The sequence below is a fragment of the Leptosomus discolor genome, chromosome 3, assembly GCF_034619465.1.
Source record: "Leptosomus discolor isolate bLepDis1 chromosome 3, bLepDis1.hap2, whole genome shotgun sequence".
In the NCBI taxonomy this organism is placed as follows: domain Eukaryota; kingdom Metazoa; phylum Chordata; class Aves; order Leptosomiformes; family Leptosomidae; genus Leptosomus; species Leptosomus discolor.
Window position 1 is genome coordinate 58,098,493 of NC_141393.1, and position 21,893 is coordinate 58,120,385.

Sequence of the window (21,893 nt, forward strand, 5' to 3'; positions counted from 1 at the left end):
CTGTATTTTGGAAACACATCTAATGTCTTTGTTTGCAAAATAGACTCCCATTCAACTCTAACAGTTCCACTCTCAGTACACAGACACATGAGGATAGAAAATTCTCCAAACACACAAACAAACCCTAGACTTTACTGTAGAACAGGTACCTCCTTTAGCGTACTAAAGAACCTATAAACAAGGATCAGAATATGCTGCATTTCTCTCACTTGACCTGTTTTGAAAAGTCCTAGAACACAATGGGTTGATTTCCACAAAACCCAAGACAATAGTTCACTTTCTACTTGCTGTATGTTCTCCCACGTCACTCACACTAACCTTTGTGCCTGCCTACTAAAAGGGTGACGTTGCAATCCACTTCATTACTATATTTCAGATGAACCATAGGAACTTCAACGTAAACCTCACCATTTTTAGGTCCACCAGCTGCTACAGAGTCCAGGAGACTTCCTAGTGGGCAGATACAGGCTCATTTTGACCTAGATGATTATATTTTCTGGGTTCTTACTTTTTGGGCAAGTTTTTTTGTTTGTTTATTTTTTAATAACAACTGGTTATTCAGGAATGCTGGGCAAGATGACTTCTTATGCCTGCTAGTGCAACAGCAAACAAGAAGAAAGCCAAGAATACTCATTTTCTATATGGACAACCCTATAACATTGATGACCACAAGCTGCAGAGGTATTTAGGAAGTGCCTCTAAAAGGAACCGACAGTGGTGGCAGGAATGACGGGTGTCTCTACCTGCTGCCTAAACCCATCATCCAGAGACATACCCATCCTTTACACTAAATATAGCCCTGTGCAACCTGAAGCATGCTTACTGACCCAACCATCCTGGGAGAATATTATTATAGAAAGGCTCTTGGTCACAGATACTTCAAACCAAATGTCAAATTATTCTCATGCACTGCAAATTCCTCTGGATTTGAAACCTCATTAGAAATGCTTACTCACGCGGCCGGTATACAACGTGCCAGCCTCACGCTCCAAGAGCTCCAGATGAACAGCAGTGCCGCCATTGGTTTTTCTAGGAGTAATACTGCTTTTAGAAAGTACTTGTTACCTATTTCCAGAGGTAAACACCACATATGAAGGAAGAAAGAGGGGAAGGGAATTCTAAGGAGCGTGTTAAGTTGTTCTTCCTGGGAGTATGGCATGAGCTGATGTATTAAAAGAGCTTTATATTAAAGTGCACATATATTTCTAATACCTAAAAAATGCATTAATAAGAACAAAAGGTCTTATCCAAGCCACAATACCTAGATGCATATAAAATTCCGCATTTGTGGGGTAAGCCAGATTTAAGTCAGACTGGCCAACCAGCAAAAGCTGGAACGGGTGAATATAAAAGACATTATCAACAGTAATCCAGAGCCAACTCCAGTCAAACATGATGGAAACAAAGCCATCATTTCACATTGTCTACAGCAAGGAATAAAATGCGATATGCCACGAAAACCCTGGTGTGTCAGCATCTTTTGAGGCACCTCTACACATCCAAGTGCTTGGGAAGGGCTCGCAGATGTGACAAGTCTGACCTAGGATGACCCAGCTTCAATAGAGGGAGGAAAAAAAAAAAAATTAAAAATGTGCCTGTGAACTCTGCAATACTGAGGGCAAACAGATCGTGTGAAAAATACACTGCGGCGACTATTATGTTTTCAATTACAAACGAAGCGAACACGGTTTACTCTGCCGGTCAGCGGGGTTTGGAACGAGCCCTGCCTCACCACGACTCCTCCAGGCTCTGCCTTCGAGGAAGGGCTCGGACCACTGCCCAGCCCCAGCAATGCTTACGCTGAGGGAAAGGGGCACAACACTCCATTTCTTTGGGGGAAATCTAGGAGCTTTCTTCCAAACCAATGTAAGGACAAGTAGAGCTTCTGCTCCTCTTCATCTACGTCATCCCACTAGCACACATTTGCTGTGTAAACCCTAATATTTCCTCATATAATAACAAATCTGCTCCACTTCATCAACCTCTATTAAAGAGGAAAGTTTTGTGGCCTGTGAGTGTTTTAATACATAAAAAAACATCAAGCAGAGACTCCTTATCTCAGCTTACTGCCCCAAAATACCACCACATATAAGCCCTGGTTCCTTCTCTTTGCACAGCCATGCCGAACCCTAACAAGAATGAGTGGAAATATAAAACTGCAGCCAACAAAATTCTCTCAATGATTTTTAAATCAATAAAGACACACAGCTTTTGAAGCAAAAATAAAGCCAGTTCACCTGGTCAACACCGATGTCTCAAAAAAAAAAAAAAAAAATTCATCTGCTGAACTTCCCAAGCTTCCTCTCCCCCTTCCTGGAGCATCCTGGCCAGGCAATGCAGCTGTAATTAAGCATGTTTTGGGGAGCACTGCTCCTGTGCAGAAGGCAGCAGAAACCACGTCTGCAGCACTGAAGCCTGCCACAAGTAGCTTTGCTGACCCAGTTCTGTCAATGTACCTATTGTAAATGCAAAATCCTTTGGATTTGAAGCAGCAGCCACCTGCACAAATAAGGCTGGGTTATAACTCTGTAACCAAATACAAGCACTGAAAGCTTAAAAAGTCTGTAGTCCAAAAGGCACTCCTGACCTCTTCCTTAAAAGTTCACTAATCACTTTTAATTCATAATTTATTTCCTCTTAATATACTTGCTTTATATAATACCCCTCTTCCCCCCCCCCCCCCTTTCTTTTTTCTGGAAGTTCCCCAGGAGAAAATGGTATTACACAACTCCCTTGATTATCTGGAAATGAAACTTTTCCCCCTCGGTAGTCGAGATTTGGTAGAGTTTCCAGGATATAATGCACAGTACACAGTGCTGAAAGGCAAAAAAAAATGATCATAGGTGGAAATGATCCAAAGGTCCTTCAAGTGACGGGGGTTTGATCTTAGTGTTCCCTAGAGCACAGCTCAGTAAGGCTTTGCTTATTCACTGATGGGTTAAAAAGGTGTGAGATTATCTCTTTTCTCCCTCTTCTGTATTTTGATTGTAGTTATTGCACTCTAATGTATAACAATACATGATATAACAGATTGCACAAGTAGCCAGGTAATATTAAGAAAATAATTAAAAACCATGCTCTTATTTAAAATAGCTTCATATTACAGAGGGGAGGACTTTGCAGAGAAAGGTGGTGGTGCGATGGCTGCTGCCTTGGCCTTGCTGCCACCTCACTGCCTTCAGAAGTTTGAGCTACTTTGGTGGAAAGCAGCTTGGAATGGGACACTTTGGGGGCAAGCCATCACCCAGTGACAGAGGTGCCCATCCTGTGCTGCTCACAAGGACTTACCTACCCTGACTTATCTGCCCCTGAGCGAGACCCTATGAATAATAATTCATGGGTCCCTGAAAGCCAAACAGAGATTTTTTTTTTTTTTTTTTCGAGTGGTAGGACAGCACAGTTCCACGCTGCACACCACCTCAAACTTCTGGGTGTTTTTTATCCCCTTAAGAAACTGCATATTTTGCAAATCCAGGTGACACAGCAGTGCCATGGCAACACACAAAATTTCACCAGCCTCTTCTGCAAGCATAGGGCCAGCGCTGGCACAAGGGCCAGCCACAGTGGACACATCACCTTGTCACACTCAGTGTCACGACAGCCCCTTTCCCACGCACAGCCCAAACCTCCCCATGATGGCTGCATTTTGCAGCTAGGTGACATTTCATAGCCCCATTTCCTTAGGGGATGGTATAAATCGGGCTGCATACAAATTGTGTAGGCAATGGCCAAGTCTTTATTCACACTGACTCAAGGGATACAACATGTACCATGCCTTTTAAAACCAAAAATGGATAACTCCCAATTTCCCTTTCCAGACTCCCTGTAACAATGCTGTGCCCTGCTGTCAAGGAACGTGTGAATAAATTGGGGGAAAAAAAAAAAGGTTAAAGAAGCCCAAGGGAATAGTAGTCCCTTTTTCCTTATTGCGGCTAATTTTGACAAAGGCTTTTCTGTTTCCCCCTTTTTTTAGGGTTGGTTGGGTTTTTTTTGGAAGGGCTTCATACCAAGTTGCATTATTCCTCTTCACCATGGTACTGCCATGAAACCTGCCTGGTATGTTTGCCTGAAAATTGCAGGTTTTCATGAAATTCTTTTTATCTCAACAACAACTCCCTTTGTCACCTCAGACATGAAAAGAGGAGGAGAAAGGCTTGGGCTCAAACCCAATCCCAGCAACAAAGCATCTGCGGAAAAGCACCACGACCTTCCAAACCCAGCATCATGAAAACCTGCCCTCCCATGGGGCAGAAACGCTCCCAAACCCCTTTTACTACCTCCCTCGTAACACCAATGCAATCGCAGACCCCTGTGACACACTGCAACCCACTTTGCACAGCCTCCATTTTAAACATTTTGAGGCTTGGGAAAAAGCCCATACCACTGGTGGGGTTGTCTTGAAGGATTTTTAAATGGAAATAGTTTCTTTTCCTGCAGCCCATCGTGGCAACCAAAGCTTGCCAGCAAGGCAGGAGCTCAGCAGCTCGTAGGGGGTGTCCTCTATTTCCAGCCTATTTACTGCTCCGTTGAGAAAGGCGCCTACAGATGCTCTAGTTCTCAGATGGGAGTTTGGAGGGACTTAGTTATTCAACAAACCAACCCTTTCTAAATGCTGTCAAAGGAGTGATTTGATGCCTTTCAGTGCTTACTATACAAAATGCTGAAAGACCAGCAAACTTCAAAAGCCGCAGAAGCGGAGCTGGAGTTTGGCAGGAGTTCATTAGCTGCCTGTGTCCTTCTGTGTGTGGCTTGTAATTACATGCAGACCTGATGCCAAATCCTCATCTACTGAGGGGTACCAATTAACGTGCTGCTGGATGATTCACAGGTAGCTAATGTCAAGATTTATACAACCGGTGTGCCAAATATCCCATGCTTTATTATTATACTATTATTATTTTTAAGCTGGCCTTTTTTTCCTCTTTTCAAATTATTGTACAAGCCAGGTTTTGGAAGCAAAATTGGGATTGTCCGGCCTGTTCCTAGGCGACACAGTGGTGGGCCTGATCCTGCTGTCACTGTGCACCAGCATCTGCAGAGACACATGAATCCCTTGGCGCATGGGCCAACGGCTTGCAAGTTGAACCACCTACTGTACTTTCCCTTCATATAAAGCATACTTTCTGCTTCAAGGATGAAAACTCTAAAAATGAGGTACAATTTAGACTCTGTATTTGCCATTCCTACTGCTTCTACCCTCTCACTCCTATAGGCAGTAAAACGACAGCATGAGCTTCAACAGCAGCTGGAGAAGCTGAGGAAGCAGGTACCTAAAACTGATAATTCATCCGGGGGGGGGCAGAATATGGATGTATACAAAGCTGCATCTCCTGCAGGAAAATAAATATTAAATCTTCAAACCAAAAAAAAAACCACCCAAAAACCCCACCCTTCTCTTACTTGAGATCTGCATCCCTTTGCAGCCAGCTGGCTCCCAATGCAGCCTTTGGCAATTAAAACCTTGGGAAGTCAAACACAACAGCACGGAAGTGAGCCTCTTGCTTTCCTGCTTTTTCATTCTTGTCTTGTGTTTGATCCCCAAACAGATTTCTCAAGCTACAGGAAACCATGGGCACAGTGGAGCATCTTAGCAGTGACCTCGAAAAGATCTCCAAGTACACTAGTTTGCCACCACTGTTGGTTTTCCCATGGAGAGCAGGAGACCTATCCCTCCATTTCCTTCTGCTTGACCTTCTACTTTCCAAAAGTCAAGGCAAGTCCACTGAACTTCTCCCCCAGGTCTGCAGCACCTTGGTAGCCTCCTGTTCCCAGAGCCACCATGAAACAAGAGTCACACGAGATGGGCATGATTTCAGATTTACTGGAGGTTTGACGCTCCTGGGCAGAAATGAGTTTGGACACAGGGGCCACAAGAGGGAATTTGCAGACATGGTCGGCCTTGATGTAAGATTACTCCCAAAGGTAAGAGCCACAGGACAATTACGCACTCAAAAATCATGGGTTTGGATGCATTATGGATATACATATAACACCCAGAGACGTTCATTAGCAGTAATTTGATAACTTTTGCTCTTCTTCCTTTATCTTTTTTATACAGATTTCCCAAACAGACAGTTTCTATGTTAATTTTTCTGACAGTTGTTCAGCATGCAGACACGCAAGTCTCCCACTCTCCCCTCCAGACACCTCATTTCCATACATTTTACTCTTTCCATAGGAGAAGTAGTTTCTCCATCACACTTCTTGCTCCCATACCATTGCAAAATGCCTTCAGCCCTGCGGGATAACTCAACACCAGAAGGGCTGCGAGAACAACCCAACATTTGCACCACTTTATCCTTCTAATAAACTGCATTTGCCACAATACAGGTCTTGTCCAGCCTTGAAAGTTTTCTTGCTTATTAGGAGAATTTTTAATCAACTAGAAGGGAAAACATGGCCCTGCATTTTATGGCTTCCTTGCGCTTTGGTTTTAGATGTTTCGGTTTTCTCCAATTTGTACTCTTGCTAATCTCTTTAACTGGGTGTCGGTGGAAAGCCTCAAGTCTTTCACGCCCAGCAGCTTCCCCTGGATAATTTGGAGGCAGGGCAGGCAGATGAGTGTGGGGGCAGCAGTGGGGTGCTCACAGTGGGGCAGGAGAAGGCACCAGGCAACAAGCTCTCACACTCACTGCAGGTTCTGGGACATGGTTTTGTCCTGGCCACAATTACAAAACAACAAACAACGTCTGTGGGGAAGGGTCATAAGAAGTTCAGCTTTCCTCTATTAAAACCATCTGGCGCCTATAAAAAAACCCAACTGGTTGGTTGGTAGCACCTCCTCCCTGCTCAGCTCTTCCTGGCACTTCGAGAGCGTGGTGGCACTCAGAGATGCCACCATGACAGACAGGGCTGCTGTGGGAACAGGGTGCCCGGTGGATGAAAACATCACTTTACACCCCTCCTACTGCAAAGAAGGTGCCCCAGAATCCATCCCATTTCACTCCTTAAAGAAGGGTCTTGCTTAGATAAGAGGTGCCTGTCCCCTCAGCAACACAGGCTCCTGGCAGAGTGCTCTCAGTGAGCCTGTGAGAGGGCTGTGCTTTCCGAGCAAAATAAAGTGTCCCCGTGAGGCTGGCGTGGGACCCAGCAAAGGGTTTCTCCAGGTCGAAGACACCAACAGGTCCCCCTCCAGCATCAACAGCAAGAGGCACTGCCAAACCTCCAAGGGATGGGAACCTTTATTAAAAAAAAAAAAAAAGCCTAAACCTCCCCTTTGTTTCCAACAGAAATAAAAGAAGGGAAAAAGGAAAGAAAAAAAAAAAAGAAGAGTGGACCGCTTACAGCCAATTCCCCAGCCTGTAACACAAAACCACGCTGTGCTGGGAAACCTTACACCGCGCAGCATCCAGCTCATGTACTCCTGCTCCACTCGCCGCCTCCCGGATGCTTCCCCAAGCCCAAACTGCCCTTGAGAGAAGCCAAGCCTCAGCCTCTGCTGAAAAGCCTCTTTGTTTGGATTCTCTTTCCAAATCAGCGTATCCTGAGATTGAACTCCCTCCCACCCCTCTGCAGGGCTTTTTAATGTTCAGATGCCTTTGGCAGCGGCCAGATTCGCCAGCAGGTTTGCGGTCCTGTAATAGCGTTCAAAACCTCGGTGCTGGGGCACGTACAGTGCTAGGAACTTTCTTTACGTTAAAGAAGGGGGGGCGGGGGGGGAAGTATTGCAGAATTACTTCAAACAATCCTTTAATCGTGAATTGCGAACAGAGGAGCTAAGTTCTCCTTAATTAAACAATAGCTTTAATCAGCCTTCAATAGCCTACATTAAGGCACACCAGTGAGCTGGAGAGGCACTTTTTTTCCTCTCTCAAACTAGAATATTTGAAAGAAAAGTAGACAAGGCATCGGAGAAACCCAGGCATGGGGTCTGGTCCATACATGTATCACCAAGAGGGTTTGACTCAAACCGCTGCCATGAGCTTTCTGTGCAACCTCCAGTCCATCACTCATTGCACTCAGAAATTAAATGCATTTTCCTGCACTGCTCACTCTGTCTGCAAGCTCAGGGGCACAAGTGTGCTACATCCACACCACCTCAGCATGCAACGGGGTTCCCCATCTCCCTGGGGTCTGCAAGCACACAAAGGGCAGGAGATAGAGTACTCCCGTACCAGGGCCTCGGGTCTAGCACAGACCCACAACTAGCACCCAGGCAATAATTTCAGTTACCACTCAGAGGCAGACACAATCTGGCAGCAAGGGACTGTAACAGGAATACCAGCCCCACACCTTCCCCTGACACCAAAGCGAAAAATCAACCCTCTTCTCTGAAACCAGCCTTAGGCCTGGGACTTGAAGCAATTTCACTGGGGAAAAGTTGTTTTTCCACTTGCAGTTAGCTTTTTAATCGACCTCAGCGTTATATCTTTCTCTGTGAAAGCAAAACGCTGAGCATTTAAGCAGGTGGATTTTCAGACTGTGGACCCAATCCTGCATTCGTAAAGCAATACCCAGTTTTGCAGACAACTTCAGACAGAGAAAAACCAAAGTCCCTTATATTATATCCACAATCCAGATGCATCCCAAACTATCCCGCTTGTCTGGCTGTTTTAAACACACTGCATCCCTAGACCCTGCAGCAGCTCTTAGAGCTTTAGGCACTAGAAAACTTTGTGCCCATGCATGTGGTGATTTATCAAAACAGGCTTTCTCTAAAATGCTACTTGACTTTTCCATGGGTTTTGCATTTGACAAAGATTCATACCAGCTCAGTCAGAAAAATAAATGCCACAAAACTTCTCCTTTAAGGAAAAAAAAAAAAACCACCCCAAAAAATACCACCATCCAACCCTCCCAGCCCAATGCTTTAGAAATGCTTCCACATGCTAATCAGCCTCCTATTCAGCTCCAGACTGAATAGGACTCCAACAATGACAAAGAAATACGCTGAACCTATTCCACATTTCATCCCCTTCACTCAAAATGTTGCTGTTACCTTGGTTTTCAGCCGCTTTGTGGGAGCTGCAGCAGAATGACAGCTGCATGCTAAAGCTGCAGGGATGGTCAAGGAACGAGGAATGCTAGATGAAAAAATATCCATCCCAGATTATGGGAAAAATATGGTATTATTTGATAAGTCACTGCTGCTGCAAACTTTGGTAATAAATAAGAAAAAAACCCAAACAACAAACAACTAAACAAAACCCCTCAGCCTCTGCTGAAAACGTAGCCTCCTGTGGTTAGGCAGTAAGGTGAATTTTTTCTTCGCTTGGCAAGTACAAGTAGGCTAAATCCCCCTCCAAGCCCTTCCTTTGAAAATTAGCCATTTGTCTTATGCATTACCAATTGGCAGATGTCTCAGTGCACCTTTCCCCTCATATCCTTAAGCAGGAAAACTTCAGCTCTTATTTTGGGAATAGACAAGCCAGTTCCTGCTGCAATGGGTGATGCAAGGTCGTTTTGCTTTTCCGCAGAACACAGAAGCATGGGAACAGAGCCACACGGGGAAGCTTTCACAGGAATCGAGGTGGGAAGCTCCGGGACAGGTGCACACATGTCCTAGGGACACACTTTGGCCCAAGCCCTGGGAGCAACAGACCTCCTCCACAGTTGCACTTTGCTGAGGATCTGATTTCAAAAGATACCTCGGCAGGCAGGCGATGGCCTGGCAGGATTGGCAGAAGCATTGAAGTTTGTAGCTTGACTGAAATTGTTAGGAATTAAAGATACTTCAGTAGCTGCAAAAGCCCCACTGGACACCCAGGTGCATCCATACTGGAAATACCACCTTCGAAGTGTGCCCTCACTGGGCTCCAGCTCCCTGCCCATGCATGGAGGTGATGCTCCTTCATGCTCCCTGTCTCCTTAGATTAGAAATTCCCAGAGACATAAATGTACCCTGTCATGTGCCCAAGCAGGACTAAGGGCAGCAGGGCTTAAATGCTGGCACAGGATGCCTCTGGCACTTCAGCTAGTCTGCAACCCAGCAATCGAAGGAGAAGCAGCTCCCCAAAAAGCAAAGGCCATCTGATGAGAGATCAAAGAGCAGCTTCAGAAACCTGCTAATACCAAACTAATTCACAGCTATCTATTTCAAAGGAGCTTTGATGCCTCCCATCAGCTTATCATCCATCCAAAACTACTCTGAGCATCACTCAGAACATGAATGCACCCAGCGTTCACTGACCAGACCTGCTTACCAGCACTTTGCCACTATTTTTCAACTCTCCCTTTGGAAACTAACACTTTAAAGAGTGGTGGGCTTTGCAGAAAAGTCTTGGAAGCCCTTAAAGTGCTTGGTGCGCAGGACCGGTTGCCATGGCCACCGTGCTGCTACAAAGACCAGAGCAAAGACCTCACTGTCCAGGTTGGTGGGAATGATAACCAGGGCTGGCCTGGCTGCTCACTCCAGCCAGCCTCAAGCTTAGCCTTGCAGCCAGGCTTAAAGAAAGGCCCACCACACCACCGCAAAATGGAGGTCATAAATAACTTGCTGAGCAGCAAGAAGACAGGCAGTGCAGACCCCATTTGGCACATAGGCTTTCAAATTCAGTGGCTGGACATGGAGGCATGCGATGACGTCTCAGCTTTGCACAAGCACATGCTGAATTAACAGCAATGCAATTGATATCTGCGTGCAATGTCTGTCTCCAGCACGTCCATGATCAGAGACAGGGGCATTGATGTAAAAGCTTTCAAAAATGGCTGCCATTCTCACTAATTGACAGTAAAACCAGGTGAAAGCTAATTACAGGATGTCATGCAGCCTGTCACTTCCTCTGCACAGCAGCAGGCTACAACCCTGACACTGCTGGGAGAAGCGATCTCTCAGAGGGAGCATCATTTGTTTCAAGCGGGATGGCTGCCCAAAACCACTAACCAGTAACTTTCACTTTTTCTGTTTAAACCTGTGGAAGGAAGAACCGCGCTGTTCTCAGCTCCTCCAACCAGCAGCCCCAAGAAGTATGGCCTGCCACCTGCAAAATCCCAAAGCTGTGAAGAACACCTCTATGCCACAGCTCCCTTCGGTGTTCAGGGCAAGGTCTGGGTTAGCCCAACAATGCCAATCCAGCCTAAATTTTCTGTGCCTCTTGGGCAGTATAGGCTAAACTTACTGGTATGTTTTATTGGAAAGGCTGGAGCCATCTCCCAAGCTTCTCTGTGCCATGGTGAACACAGATGTCACGTCTTTTTGGGCTAGGGATGAAAAATTATGGGCAAGTACTAGAGGATTATGAACACTCTCCAGTGATTCAGTATCACCAGCACTGTCAGAACAACTGCAGCTTCATCTGGGCTTTGGCTGGCAGCCCCATCCTAGCCCTGTAGCTCCTGACTGAGAGCACCATATGCTCAGATAATACAAGCTCATATATGGATGCAAGCTAGAGGCAATGCTGAAACAAGAATGCACGGCATCAAGAGCACAGGCATTTCCAGTGTATCAGAAGCTCTGGAGTTAAATTACATGTTCTGCTTATGATGTTCACTTTATGCAGAGAGACAGTTTTCAACCCTCTGTCTTCAAAACATCCAACGCATGTGAAAAACAAGCCCATTTACGTGACCACCTTGAAAGGACGGAGTTTATAGGAATTTCTGATACTTTGTAAACCACCAGGACAAACCTAATTTTCAAACTTGTTAATACATTGTCTTGGTAACAAACTTATGCTTAAGGCAAGTTTTCCAATGGTTTGCATTAAAAGCTGCATGAAGACACTTCAAATTCCTCTTTTTTGGTGATGTTCTGCCTCCTCAGATCTAACTTGAGGAGCAGCTTCTGCTGATCATGTTCCCACTGTTACAACTAAGCCATTGCATGCAGCTAAAAGGCAAGAAGGGATTCTCAAGCGTAACTTCCAACAGCTGCTCCAACACAACCCTGTACACAGACACCCAATCTGTGCTAAGGAGCTTTTCACCTGTTAAAATTGTGAAGCAGGTAGTGCTTCCCCAAGGCAGATGTCATGGGAGAAAGCAAAACAGGGATAGATAGGGTGCCTTTGAAAGGGATACGAATGTCCTTCTGAGAAAGGGGCCATGCTTATCCACAAGGATATGTGACAGACAGGGCAGCCTCTTCCCAACTTTTGGTGAAGTATCTGCAAAGCCAGACCAAACGCTGGGTGCAGGTAGGACATCCCCCCCACACACACACACACAGCAGTGTAGCCTGCATCACCGTGTTAGCAAAGGGGGAAGCACATAGGGCTACTTTAGCCTCTGCTGTACCAGGGGTCCCACAGCTCCACCACACCAGCCAGTGGAAAAAAAACCCTCAAATAATCATAGAATGGTTTGGGTTGGAAGCGACCTTAAAGATCATCTAGCTCCAATCCCCTGCCATGGGCAGGGACACCTTCCACTAGACCAAGCTTCTCAAAGCTCCATCCAACCTGGCCTTGAACACTTCCAGGGAGGGGGCATCCACAGCTTTGCTAGGCAACCTGTGCCAGTGCCTCACCACCCTCACAGTAAAGAGCTGCTTCTTAATATCTAATCTAAATCTACCCTCTTTCAGTTTAAAGCCATTACCCTTTGTCCTATCACTACATGCCCTTGTAAAAAGTCCCTCTCCAGCTTTGCTGTAGGCCCCCTTTAAGTACTAGAAGGTCACTATAAGGTCTCCCCAGAGCCTTCTCTAAGCTGAACAACCCCAACTCTCAGGCCGTCTTCACAGGAAGTCTTCACGAAGTATATTCAGAAGACTGACTTCAGACTTTACAATTACAGAATAAATGCTGGATTATTTCAACTCACCTCTTTTTTTTTATCATTCACTTGATTCTCATTTTCAAGACACCTCTATGTTTTTTTTTTGAAATATGAAACCTGACCTATGAAAAAAACCCCAACACAACTGCAGAAGCCAGGGCCCTAAGACAGAACAAAAGGAAAGAAAGAATAAAAAATAATATGACAGCACTTGTACTAAAACCCCAGCTGGTATCCTGCTGCGTGGGAGAGAAAGCTGCATCTGGGGAGGGGGTTTCCCTGCTGCCCCCCGCACCACGACACAGCATCTCAAGGATGCATGGGGCCAGGGAAAGCTGCCGTTCTCAGCACCGGCTGTGTGGATGCTGGGATAGGAAGGTTTGAAGGCTGCTGCCTTTCCCCACGCTGCCTTCAACAGGCATGCCCTTGTTCGAGGCACAGGCAGACTGGGTGACCACAACGGTCCCTTCTGGATTACCATGGATGAAGTGGGAGCATTGTATGAATGAAATGGAGAGGATGGAGCCTGCTCCGCCAGAACGAGCTACAGAGCAGAGCTGGGGCTTTTTTCTCCCCCTCTTCTAAGTCATTTCAGACAGACATGGAGGCATGCAAACACCCTTCCGATCTCAGATGCAGGCACTAAGAAGAGCCCTGCTTTGCAAGACTCTGCCCGTGCAGCACGGGTTCCCCAACTGTGGTATGCAAACCATCTTTCGGTGGTATACACAGACACTTGCATCTGGAGGATACACCGTCAGCCTGTATCTAGACAAACAAAGTCAGACCAAAGCAGCCTAAGAAAGGCATGCATATGAAATTGACATTTAAAGGGTATAAAAATAATCTGTTTGATCTGGGAGCAATGTTTATATTATTTTCTGTGCTCACTACAAACAGACAATTAAAAAAAATGTCATCTACTGTAATTGTGATCCCATCTCCTGCCTGTCTCAGCAGCAGGTACACAGGATTCAAAGCACTTCTGGCCATGAAGCAGTTGCACATAATTCTGCTTTCCTGGAGACACATCTTCAGGCTGGCCAAATTCCACCAACTCAGGAAAGCAAGCAGATTTATACCCCCGAGGACTCAGTCTGACATAGGTACAGCATTTCCTTGTTCTGCAATTAACACCTCAAGTATAATTGTCACTAATAACCTGCTCTTGATAGGTTTTTTTTTGGTTTTCATGAAGTCAACACAAGGAAAAATTGTATTTTAAACACCTCTAAAATATTTCTCTCTCATCTTTTCTTTCAGTCGTCTTTGGTCTTTCAAGAGAGGGGCAAAACTAAGGATGGGTATCATGCTTAGATGCTGACTGTTGGTTTAATAAGAAACTTTTCAAGGCTCAAAAAAGCTCCTTTACTCCCAAGTTATGGTGGGGTACAACTGCACAACCCCATGCCAAGACACCACCTCTCCAAACCTGCCTTTGCCAAAGCACTTCCAGGCCAGTTATCCGTGAGACAGGCCCTGCTGCCTCGCAGGGAGCCCGCTGCTGTGAAGAGATCGTACAGGTATTAAAATAAGCAATACATAAACATTAACGACCAAACCCCATCTAGGGATGCTCAAAACACAATGACGACTCTCCACCCACACAGCTTCTTGCGTGTGGTATGGACTCAGTCCTCCCCAACAAAGAGAAGACAACGCCAAGGCATTGAGACTGCCCAGTTGGTTTAGTACAGTCGGATCTTGTTGTCCCTTGCTGAAAATAAGAAACGGTTGGGTCAGCAGTTTCTTCAGGAGTGTATAGAAAGATGTTGCGTACACATCAAGTGAGCCCTGCACAGCAGGATAGACTTAAAAATGAAAAAAAAAAAAAAAACAACCCCAACCCAAACAAAGCAAAGTTGCTTAGCTCATCAAATTCAACTTTACAGCATCCAAGTAACTCTAACCTCATCCCTCATCTTTAATTCCTCCCACTCCTTACACTTAAATGACAATCCCAGGCCTGTTTGCGCCAATTTTCGTGATGGAGCGACAGGGCCCCAGTGGAGCTCAAATCCTTTTTGCTTCTGAAAGCAGGATGACAACACAGTTTTCTACACAGGAGAGGAAAGTTAAGCGTAATCTAAACTGTTAGCCCAAATTATAAGGTTATATCCCCACTTACATAAACATGTCAAGGTCCTGCTAGCATAAATATTTACTTTCAAAGTTCATTTTAGCATCAAGCTCACTACAGAAGAGGAAATGCCAAATTTGTGAAAAAGCTGAAGAGATATCAAGGTCATATGAGGCCTATCCATCTGTTGCTTCAAAACCTCCCAAAGGCAGTAAAACTTGTGTTGTACAGATTAACTGGGATTGACAGAAGAGAGAAAATTAAATTAGAGACAGAAAATAAGAAGGGCAGTAAATTATGTGCAGTTTACATCTCACCAGCCTGAAACATATGCTCCCATAAACCCGATTTCCACGAGCCTAGAAAGCAGGTATGCCAGATGAAATCCTTCTACTTTAAAGCACAAGCAGGACTTTTTGGAAGCCGTTCTACCTGCGCAAGCTGCACAAATACAAGCTACCGAAGACCTTCATCTGCCCTATTGCCCTTGCTGACACAGCCTTCCCCTTTTCCGAGATTAAATGCTCAACTTAGTGCCCGTCAGCAGAGCGCAGGTGGCTGCTCAGAGCTTGCTGAATGCGGGGAGTCCCTGCCAAGGGAAAAAAAGCAGGTTTGAGAGGAGTAAATTTAACCCTAGATGCTACATCTGCAGGGCCAGGCTCCAAAATATCCCACCTCAAGGGTCAGGGCAGGAGGCTTTTCCCCACCCAGCCCATGTCTCCTGCAGAAAGGTGGTGGCTGGTTGCAGCAGCTCCACAGTGCTGCATCTGGGCAGCAAAACCCCACGGCACCAGGGAAAGCTGCCCTGTGGGACCTGTCCCAGACAGGGTCACGCCAGTCCCCATCAGTAACAACTCTACACTCCAGGGAGGAGGAGCAAGATGCTTCTGGCAAAGAGATGGGGCTGCAACTGGGCTGAGGATGACCAGATGAAGGTGGAGAGAGGTCCTCCCATCACACCACTTATTTTGCAGTTCAGAAAGTTCCCCACAGCTCTACAATGCAAAGACATGGACTGGCTTAGCATGGACAACTTCAGGCCCCCCCAGCTGAGCTCCTCAATCACATTTTCAGATGTGTCATGGTGACCAGTGAGACAGGGATGGGGCAGCGGGGACACTTCCACACCACCAAGCTCGTCTGCAGCCCTAACAATTTCAGGAAGCATCTTCTAACTCTCTAAACAGAGCCCTCCCAAGAGGAGGAAGCAGATGGAGAAAGTTATTTTCCCCCCTCGGATGACCTGCTTTAATAAATGCACACTCAGTTCTTTTCTGCCTCTGTAAAAGAGTTAAGCGCCGACATGAAATTTCTGGGAAGTTCACAGTGTCGGCGATGAAACCTCTTGCTCATGCAAGAAACCAGGGATTTGTCAGTGCCAAGTGTGCTCATTAGAGGAGAGGGGTATTCCAAATATTCAGCTCCCTGCCAACTCAACACAAGTTGGAAAAGCAGGAGAAATGGGAGGTCTGGTTCAGCGGACCTTCATCTGACCTGCTCCACCAGCAACATACTCCTGAAAATGGCTCCATGACTTCTCTCTCTGGGTCCCCAAGGAACAAAGATACAAATCTTCACCTTATGCATTTACTGTAAGATAACCATTGTACTTAAGGATGAAAGACGAAAGTGGATCTTCCTAACAACTCACACCAAATTAAAGCTGAAGGAAGCTCCTGATAGCTCTGCTTTACTTACTCTGACTTTCTTAGATGTTTATGATAATTGCCTTTTGGGTAATTTGTTTAAATTTGTATGTAAACAAAGAAGGGTTTGTACATATCTATCACCTCATAGACAGCTGACGCGTGTCATTTCTGGAAGACATTTCAGCCATAGTTTATTCTTTTCATTTTGCCCCCACAGAAAAATGATTCCAGTCAGAATTAAGCAGTACCTGCAGTAGAAGCCAATGCAGCATCACAGACCTCTCCAAATCAAATGACCGATTTTAATATTTCTTAAAGTGGTCCTCAAATGAGAAAAAGCCTTCTGTTTCCCTGCTACTCCAAACACCTTTGGGCAGTTGCTCAAGAGGCATAACTCAGTGTAACTGTACTGGAGGCCATTGGCCATGTGCCTACATGCACCAGCAGAAGACCTCTACTAAGCACCTCCACCTTAAAACAAGTCATTTCACCCAATTCCGCTTCTCATTATCTTACATAGGATTTTTTTTTTTCCTTTTACTGAACATGTAAATACCCATCAGCTTTCTGTCCAACTTCTTACAGGCTTCAGCTAGAGCACCTTTTTTTCACCTTCAAAGTGTTTGTTTGTTTTGCAAGCTCAGGAAGGAAGAAAATGGGAATCAAGTGCTTGGAAACTGTAAGCTCTTAGTCTTCCCTAGCAAAAGACAAGAGAGAAGAGGAAGCCAAGCCTCCTGCAAGCGGGGCAGCTGGCTTTCACAGCAACTCATGCCCAGTCATCCACCAGCAGGTCCTATACTACTGGTCTGGGTGTATTTGAAAAGCCCATCCCCAAACACACATCACAGGCTATCCATCACATAGTCACCTCCCTTACCATGTCCCACCTGTGCTCTTCACCTGCCAGTGATCAGCCAGATCTGAACTTTCCTTCAGCTGTTGAATTCATGCTCTTACTTTCAAATGCTCTTCACACCAAAAATAATTTAAAAAAATAAAAGAAAAAACCCAAACCAACTGTTTACTTTCTGATTTTCACCTGTAGTAATGTGAAACAAAGCAACAACCACAGGTTTCGCTGTATCACATCATTCCCCGATAACAATACCTTCCCAGTGATGCTTGATTAAGTTCTGTTTACCCAAACTATCACAAGTAGAATAACACATGTCAACTAATCGCTTTTTCATTTAGGACCCTTAGCCTAGAGAAGGGGAAGAAAAACCCTTTACCCGTTCGAATAGCACTTACTCATGCCAGGAACGCCTGAAGTTAAGAAAACTTGCATAAATAAAGGTTTAAAAGTTCTGATTTGTAGGAGTTGTTTTACTAGGAATCTAACCTTCTGTTTAAGTGAGGTAAGTCAAGCTAGTTATGTTTCTACTTACATTAGTTTCATATATGGGATATCAAGTATTTTTATTTTTTCCAGATACAAGAAGACGAAGCTTTCTGCACTGGCCTCTATTCTTGTGGGAATATAAAGAGAAAACCATGCCTCTCTTCTTAATGTATTAGTGCCTCGTAATATACACCAGATGATCAATAAACTACATAAAAATTAAATCAAACTGACAGTCTTTAAAAAATGGGCTCTAAGCAGAAACAATTGTTTTAAAGACTGTGGTGTCTGGAGTATTAAACTCACGTGCTGTTGTGTTATTAATCTCTTTGTTGGAAGCCAGTTGATTTCCCCTGCCTGTGTCTGTCAATTAAATATTCAGCATTGCAGCCACAATTGAACGGTTGATGTTCTGGCACGCAAAATCTTTTTGAGACAGACTGTTGACAGTTTCCTTACATGCCATACCATTTCCAAAAGCCAAGCAGGCGAGCAAACTAAGACCTCTGCCAGTCACTACGAGATGCCTGAGAGCACTTCAAAGCAATCTTTTAAAGAAATGAGTTCAGCGAGATGCCTGCACTGGGTGCAAGAAGGGGAGAGGGAAGAAAGGCAGAACCACCGCGAAATCCGACATCCGAGCACTTCAAAGTAACCAGAGTGGCAAGAGTTTCTCTTTTTTTCTCATTATTAACAAAAATACGAGGAAACCCAAGCCGCAGGGTTTGTCGCAGCCGTAGAGCACTACCTCCACCTGGAGCTGGCCCTGCCGCCTACCGAGGTGCCGCGGGGTGCGGGGCACGGCCCGGGGGGCGACTCCGGGGGCGCATCTCCGAGCCCACAGTGCCCCCTGTGTACCGCCGGCGGTCCGGCTGCCCCCCCACCCCCGCCCTCCTTGTGTGTGTCCCAGCACCAGGTCAGGCCATGGCAGTAGGGGGAAACGATAAGTAAAATAATAATCATCACCAGTAAACGGGGGGGGGGGCGGGGGGCTGTGCCCACCTCTCTGCACCGACAGCCAGCTGCCCCGCTACCCCCGCCCCCCGCCGCCAGCCCCGCTATGACCCCGACGGGACGCGCTCCCCAGCCCGGCCCGCGGCGCCGCCGCTCTCCGCTCCCCGGCTCGGCTCGCCCCGGCCGGCGGCCCCGCTCCGCGCCCCGCTCCGCTTTTGTTTGGGAAGCGGCGCGGCCGGGGCACGGCCGAGCTCTGCCCGCCCTCCTTCTCTCCGCCAAACTTTCCCAAAGTGGGAGTCCCGGGGGCTGGGGGGGTGTTTGGAGAGGAGATGAGCGGAGGGAAGGGGCGCGGAGCCCCGCGGAACCCCCGCGGCTGCTCACCCATGACGAGGCAGAGGAAGTCGAGGCAGATGAGCAGGGCTTTCTTGCTGCTGCTCTTGGCCGGGTTGTTGTTCAGCGCCGGGCTGCCCCCATTCTTGCTCTCCGGCGGGATCGCCTTATCGTACTTGTAGCTCTGCATTATCGGGGGCGAGCGCCCGAGCCGTGCCGTGCCGTGCCGAGGCGAGGCGAGCCGTGCCGAGTCAAGCCGTGCCGTGCCGCGCCGAGCCGAGCCGAGCCGAGCCGGGCCGGGCCGGGCCGCCGGGCTCACACGCGGTGCGCCGGGGAGGTGCTGCCCGCGCTGCCGGAGCCGCTCCCGGCCTCTCCGGTGGGGCACGGGGAGGCGAAACGCAGGCGGGTCTTCCAAAAAAAAAAAAAAAAAAAAAAAAAAAAAAAAAAAAAAAAAAAGGCAAAACAAAACCAAAACAAGCACAAAACCACCAGGCAAAGGAGGGGAGCGAGGGAGAAGTTTGCTGGTGTCCCAAGGCGGTGGAAAAGTCCTGGAGGAAGAGCCGGGGGGAGGGATAAAAAAAAAACCCAACAAACTATATATATGTATCAAGATCTCAGGACGCGAGGGGAAAAGGTGCGGAGCGATGAGCCGGGCGGTGCTGACTCCCAGGGGCAGGTGGGCTCGACGGCGCTCCGCGCTCTGCTCCGCGCTGCGCTGCGTTGGGGGCTCCCGCCGCGCCCGCCCCGGCCGCTCTGGGAGCCACCGGCTTGTTTCTGCACTTTTATTTCGCGAGGCCCTTTCCACCCCTTAGGAAAAAAAAAAAAAAAAAAAAAAAAAAAAGAAAAAAAAGGAGGGGGGAATCAGTCACTTCGCCTCGGATGGGATATCCAAGTAAGCACAGCCCCTTTCCTGCATCTGACATTTTACATAGATAATTAACTCCACATTTTTTTCCTGAGGGAAGTTAAAAAAAAAAAAAAAAAGAGTCAGGAACTAAAGTTTTTCGCAGATCAGGAGGGAGCCTCTAGCGTTCACGAACCAGAGGAGTGGAATGGGAGAGGGGGAAGGAAAACAGCCAGCCGATCCGAGGCTGGAGGACTCCAGAAAGGTGGTAACGGTGTGAAGGGGAGAAAACCAGTAACAAATAATTTTAAACATTTTTCTCCCGGTTTTTCTTCTTGCCCTCCAGCTCTGCTCAGCGTGCTGAGAGAGTGAGAGAGGCCCTTTTCGAGGGGACGCGGTGTGTGTGCTACCCACAGACCCCGGTGCCTGGCAGGCCCTGATGGGGCCGACATGGCAAGGCCGGCTCCTGCTCAGGGCTGAAGGATAGGTTTGGCCATGCCACCCACCTGCCAGCTACCACCACCGAACCGCAGCAGCTTTGCCCTCCTGCATCAGCAACGCCACCTTCATAAAATGAGTGTAAGGAGAACATTCAGGATTGGGTGAGGGATTATGATGTTGGTTAATTGCCCCTTTGGTCTAATTAAAAATCACCAGGGAAGTAAAAGAAAGGTTTCCCAGGAACCAGGCTGGTGGGATCGCGATGCTAGCAGCTCCAAGCAGGGTGGCCAGGCGGTGGGAAGAGTGTGTAGAACCAAAGGAAACTGCTCAGGACAGCATCTAACCACTTTTCTTCTTTTTTTTTTTTGGTCTGATATCTGACCTTAGCCTTCCGTCTGCGTGATGGCAACCCAACGTTGGGCCAAATCCTGTACCGAGGTGCATGTCCTGCTGCATCCCTGGTGTTTCTCTGCCTGTGGAGGCAGGCGGACAGGCAGGGAGGGCAGGTAGGACCCCCCAGCAAGAACATGCTTCCCCACTGCTTTTTCACAGAGCTGCAGACTATAACCCAAATGCTAGACTGCGCCTTGGCAAGGGCAGGTTTTCCAGGAGTCTGTTTAGACACATACCTGGGCATATTGGGGCCAGCCTGGGAGGAAGAAAGCAAAATAAATGTTTTCATATTTTACTTTTATATGTGTGGTGTAAAAAGAAAGGGGAAAACAGACCTTGGACTTTCCTCCAGTTCTTTCATTACGTCTCAGTGACATGCACTCAGGTGCCATCTCCCACCTTACTTTTGAGGAGACAGCTCTCTTTTATTCAGTATCGTTGCATGGCACTGAGCACAAAACCATCACTTTTGGCTCAAAACGGTGCCCCGCAGTGATGGTCACCTATCCGGGGGGCCAAGCTGCCCCTGGAGGATGCATCTCAAGGTCTCCCTCTTTTTCCCCTGACCATGGCAGAAGTGCGGGTGCCTAATTTAGGCTCCTCAGATGCCTGAAGTGAGTGGAAAGAATCTTCACATGGGAATTCTCCCCCAGCCGAGGGGGCCAGCCCCGCGCCAGCTGTGGGCACGCTGCCCAGCCCAGCTCACCTTCTCCGCTGCAGGGCCAAGCATCCACCCTTCCCTGCACCCTTCAGAGCCGGGCCCTTGCGAGAGAAGCCCACACTTTTCAGTAGCCAGCTTCAGACTCCCCGCAACCCCAAAACTGCTGATTGAAAATGATCCCCACTGAAATTCCCTGGCTTAAATTTGATTTTGCATTTAAAGTGAAAAAAAAAAAAAAGGGGACTTGTCATTGTAACAACAAACAAAAAAAGAGCCTTTATTGTACTTAAAGGGAAATTGAAATTATAGTTTTATATTTGCATTTACAAGACCCCTCAGGCTGCTAATGTTTGCATTTTCATAACAAAAAGATTGTACTGTTAATTGATGCAAGCCAAGGCACACAAATAACTCTGAATCTTGGACAATTTCTTAAGGGAGCAGCCACTACAATTGCTCAGTTCACACTTGACAATGAGTAAGTCAGCAGCGCCAAAAAAAAGCTTCTGTGCCTTTGTCAATAATATGCAAGAGATTCA

The 21,893-nt window shown here is 46.9% G+C and overlaps 1 protein-coding gene across 1 annotated transcript in view; it reads right to left on the reverse strand.

The window, feature by feature from the left end:
* Window positions 1-19,205, reverse strand: part of PLPP3 (phospholipid phosphatase 3) — a 44,492-nt gene extending 25,287 nt beyond the window's left edge. The window contains exon 1 of the mRNA XM_086462995.1: window positions 19,067-19,205. Coding sequence (XP_086319121.1) covers window positions 19,067-19,205 — 139 coding nt within the window. The remainder of the gene's footprint in view (window positions 1-19,066) is intronic.
* Between the last annotated feature and the right edge of the window lie 2,688 nt (window positions 19,206-21,893).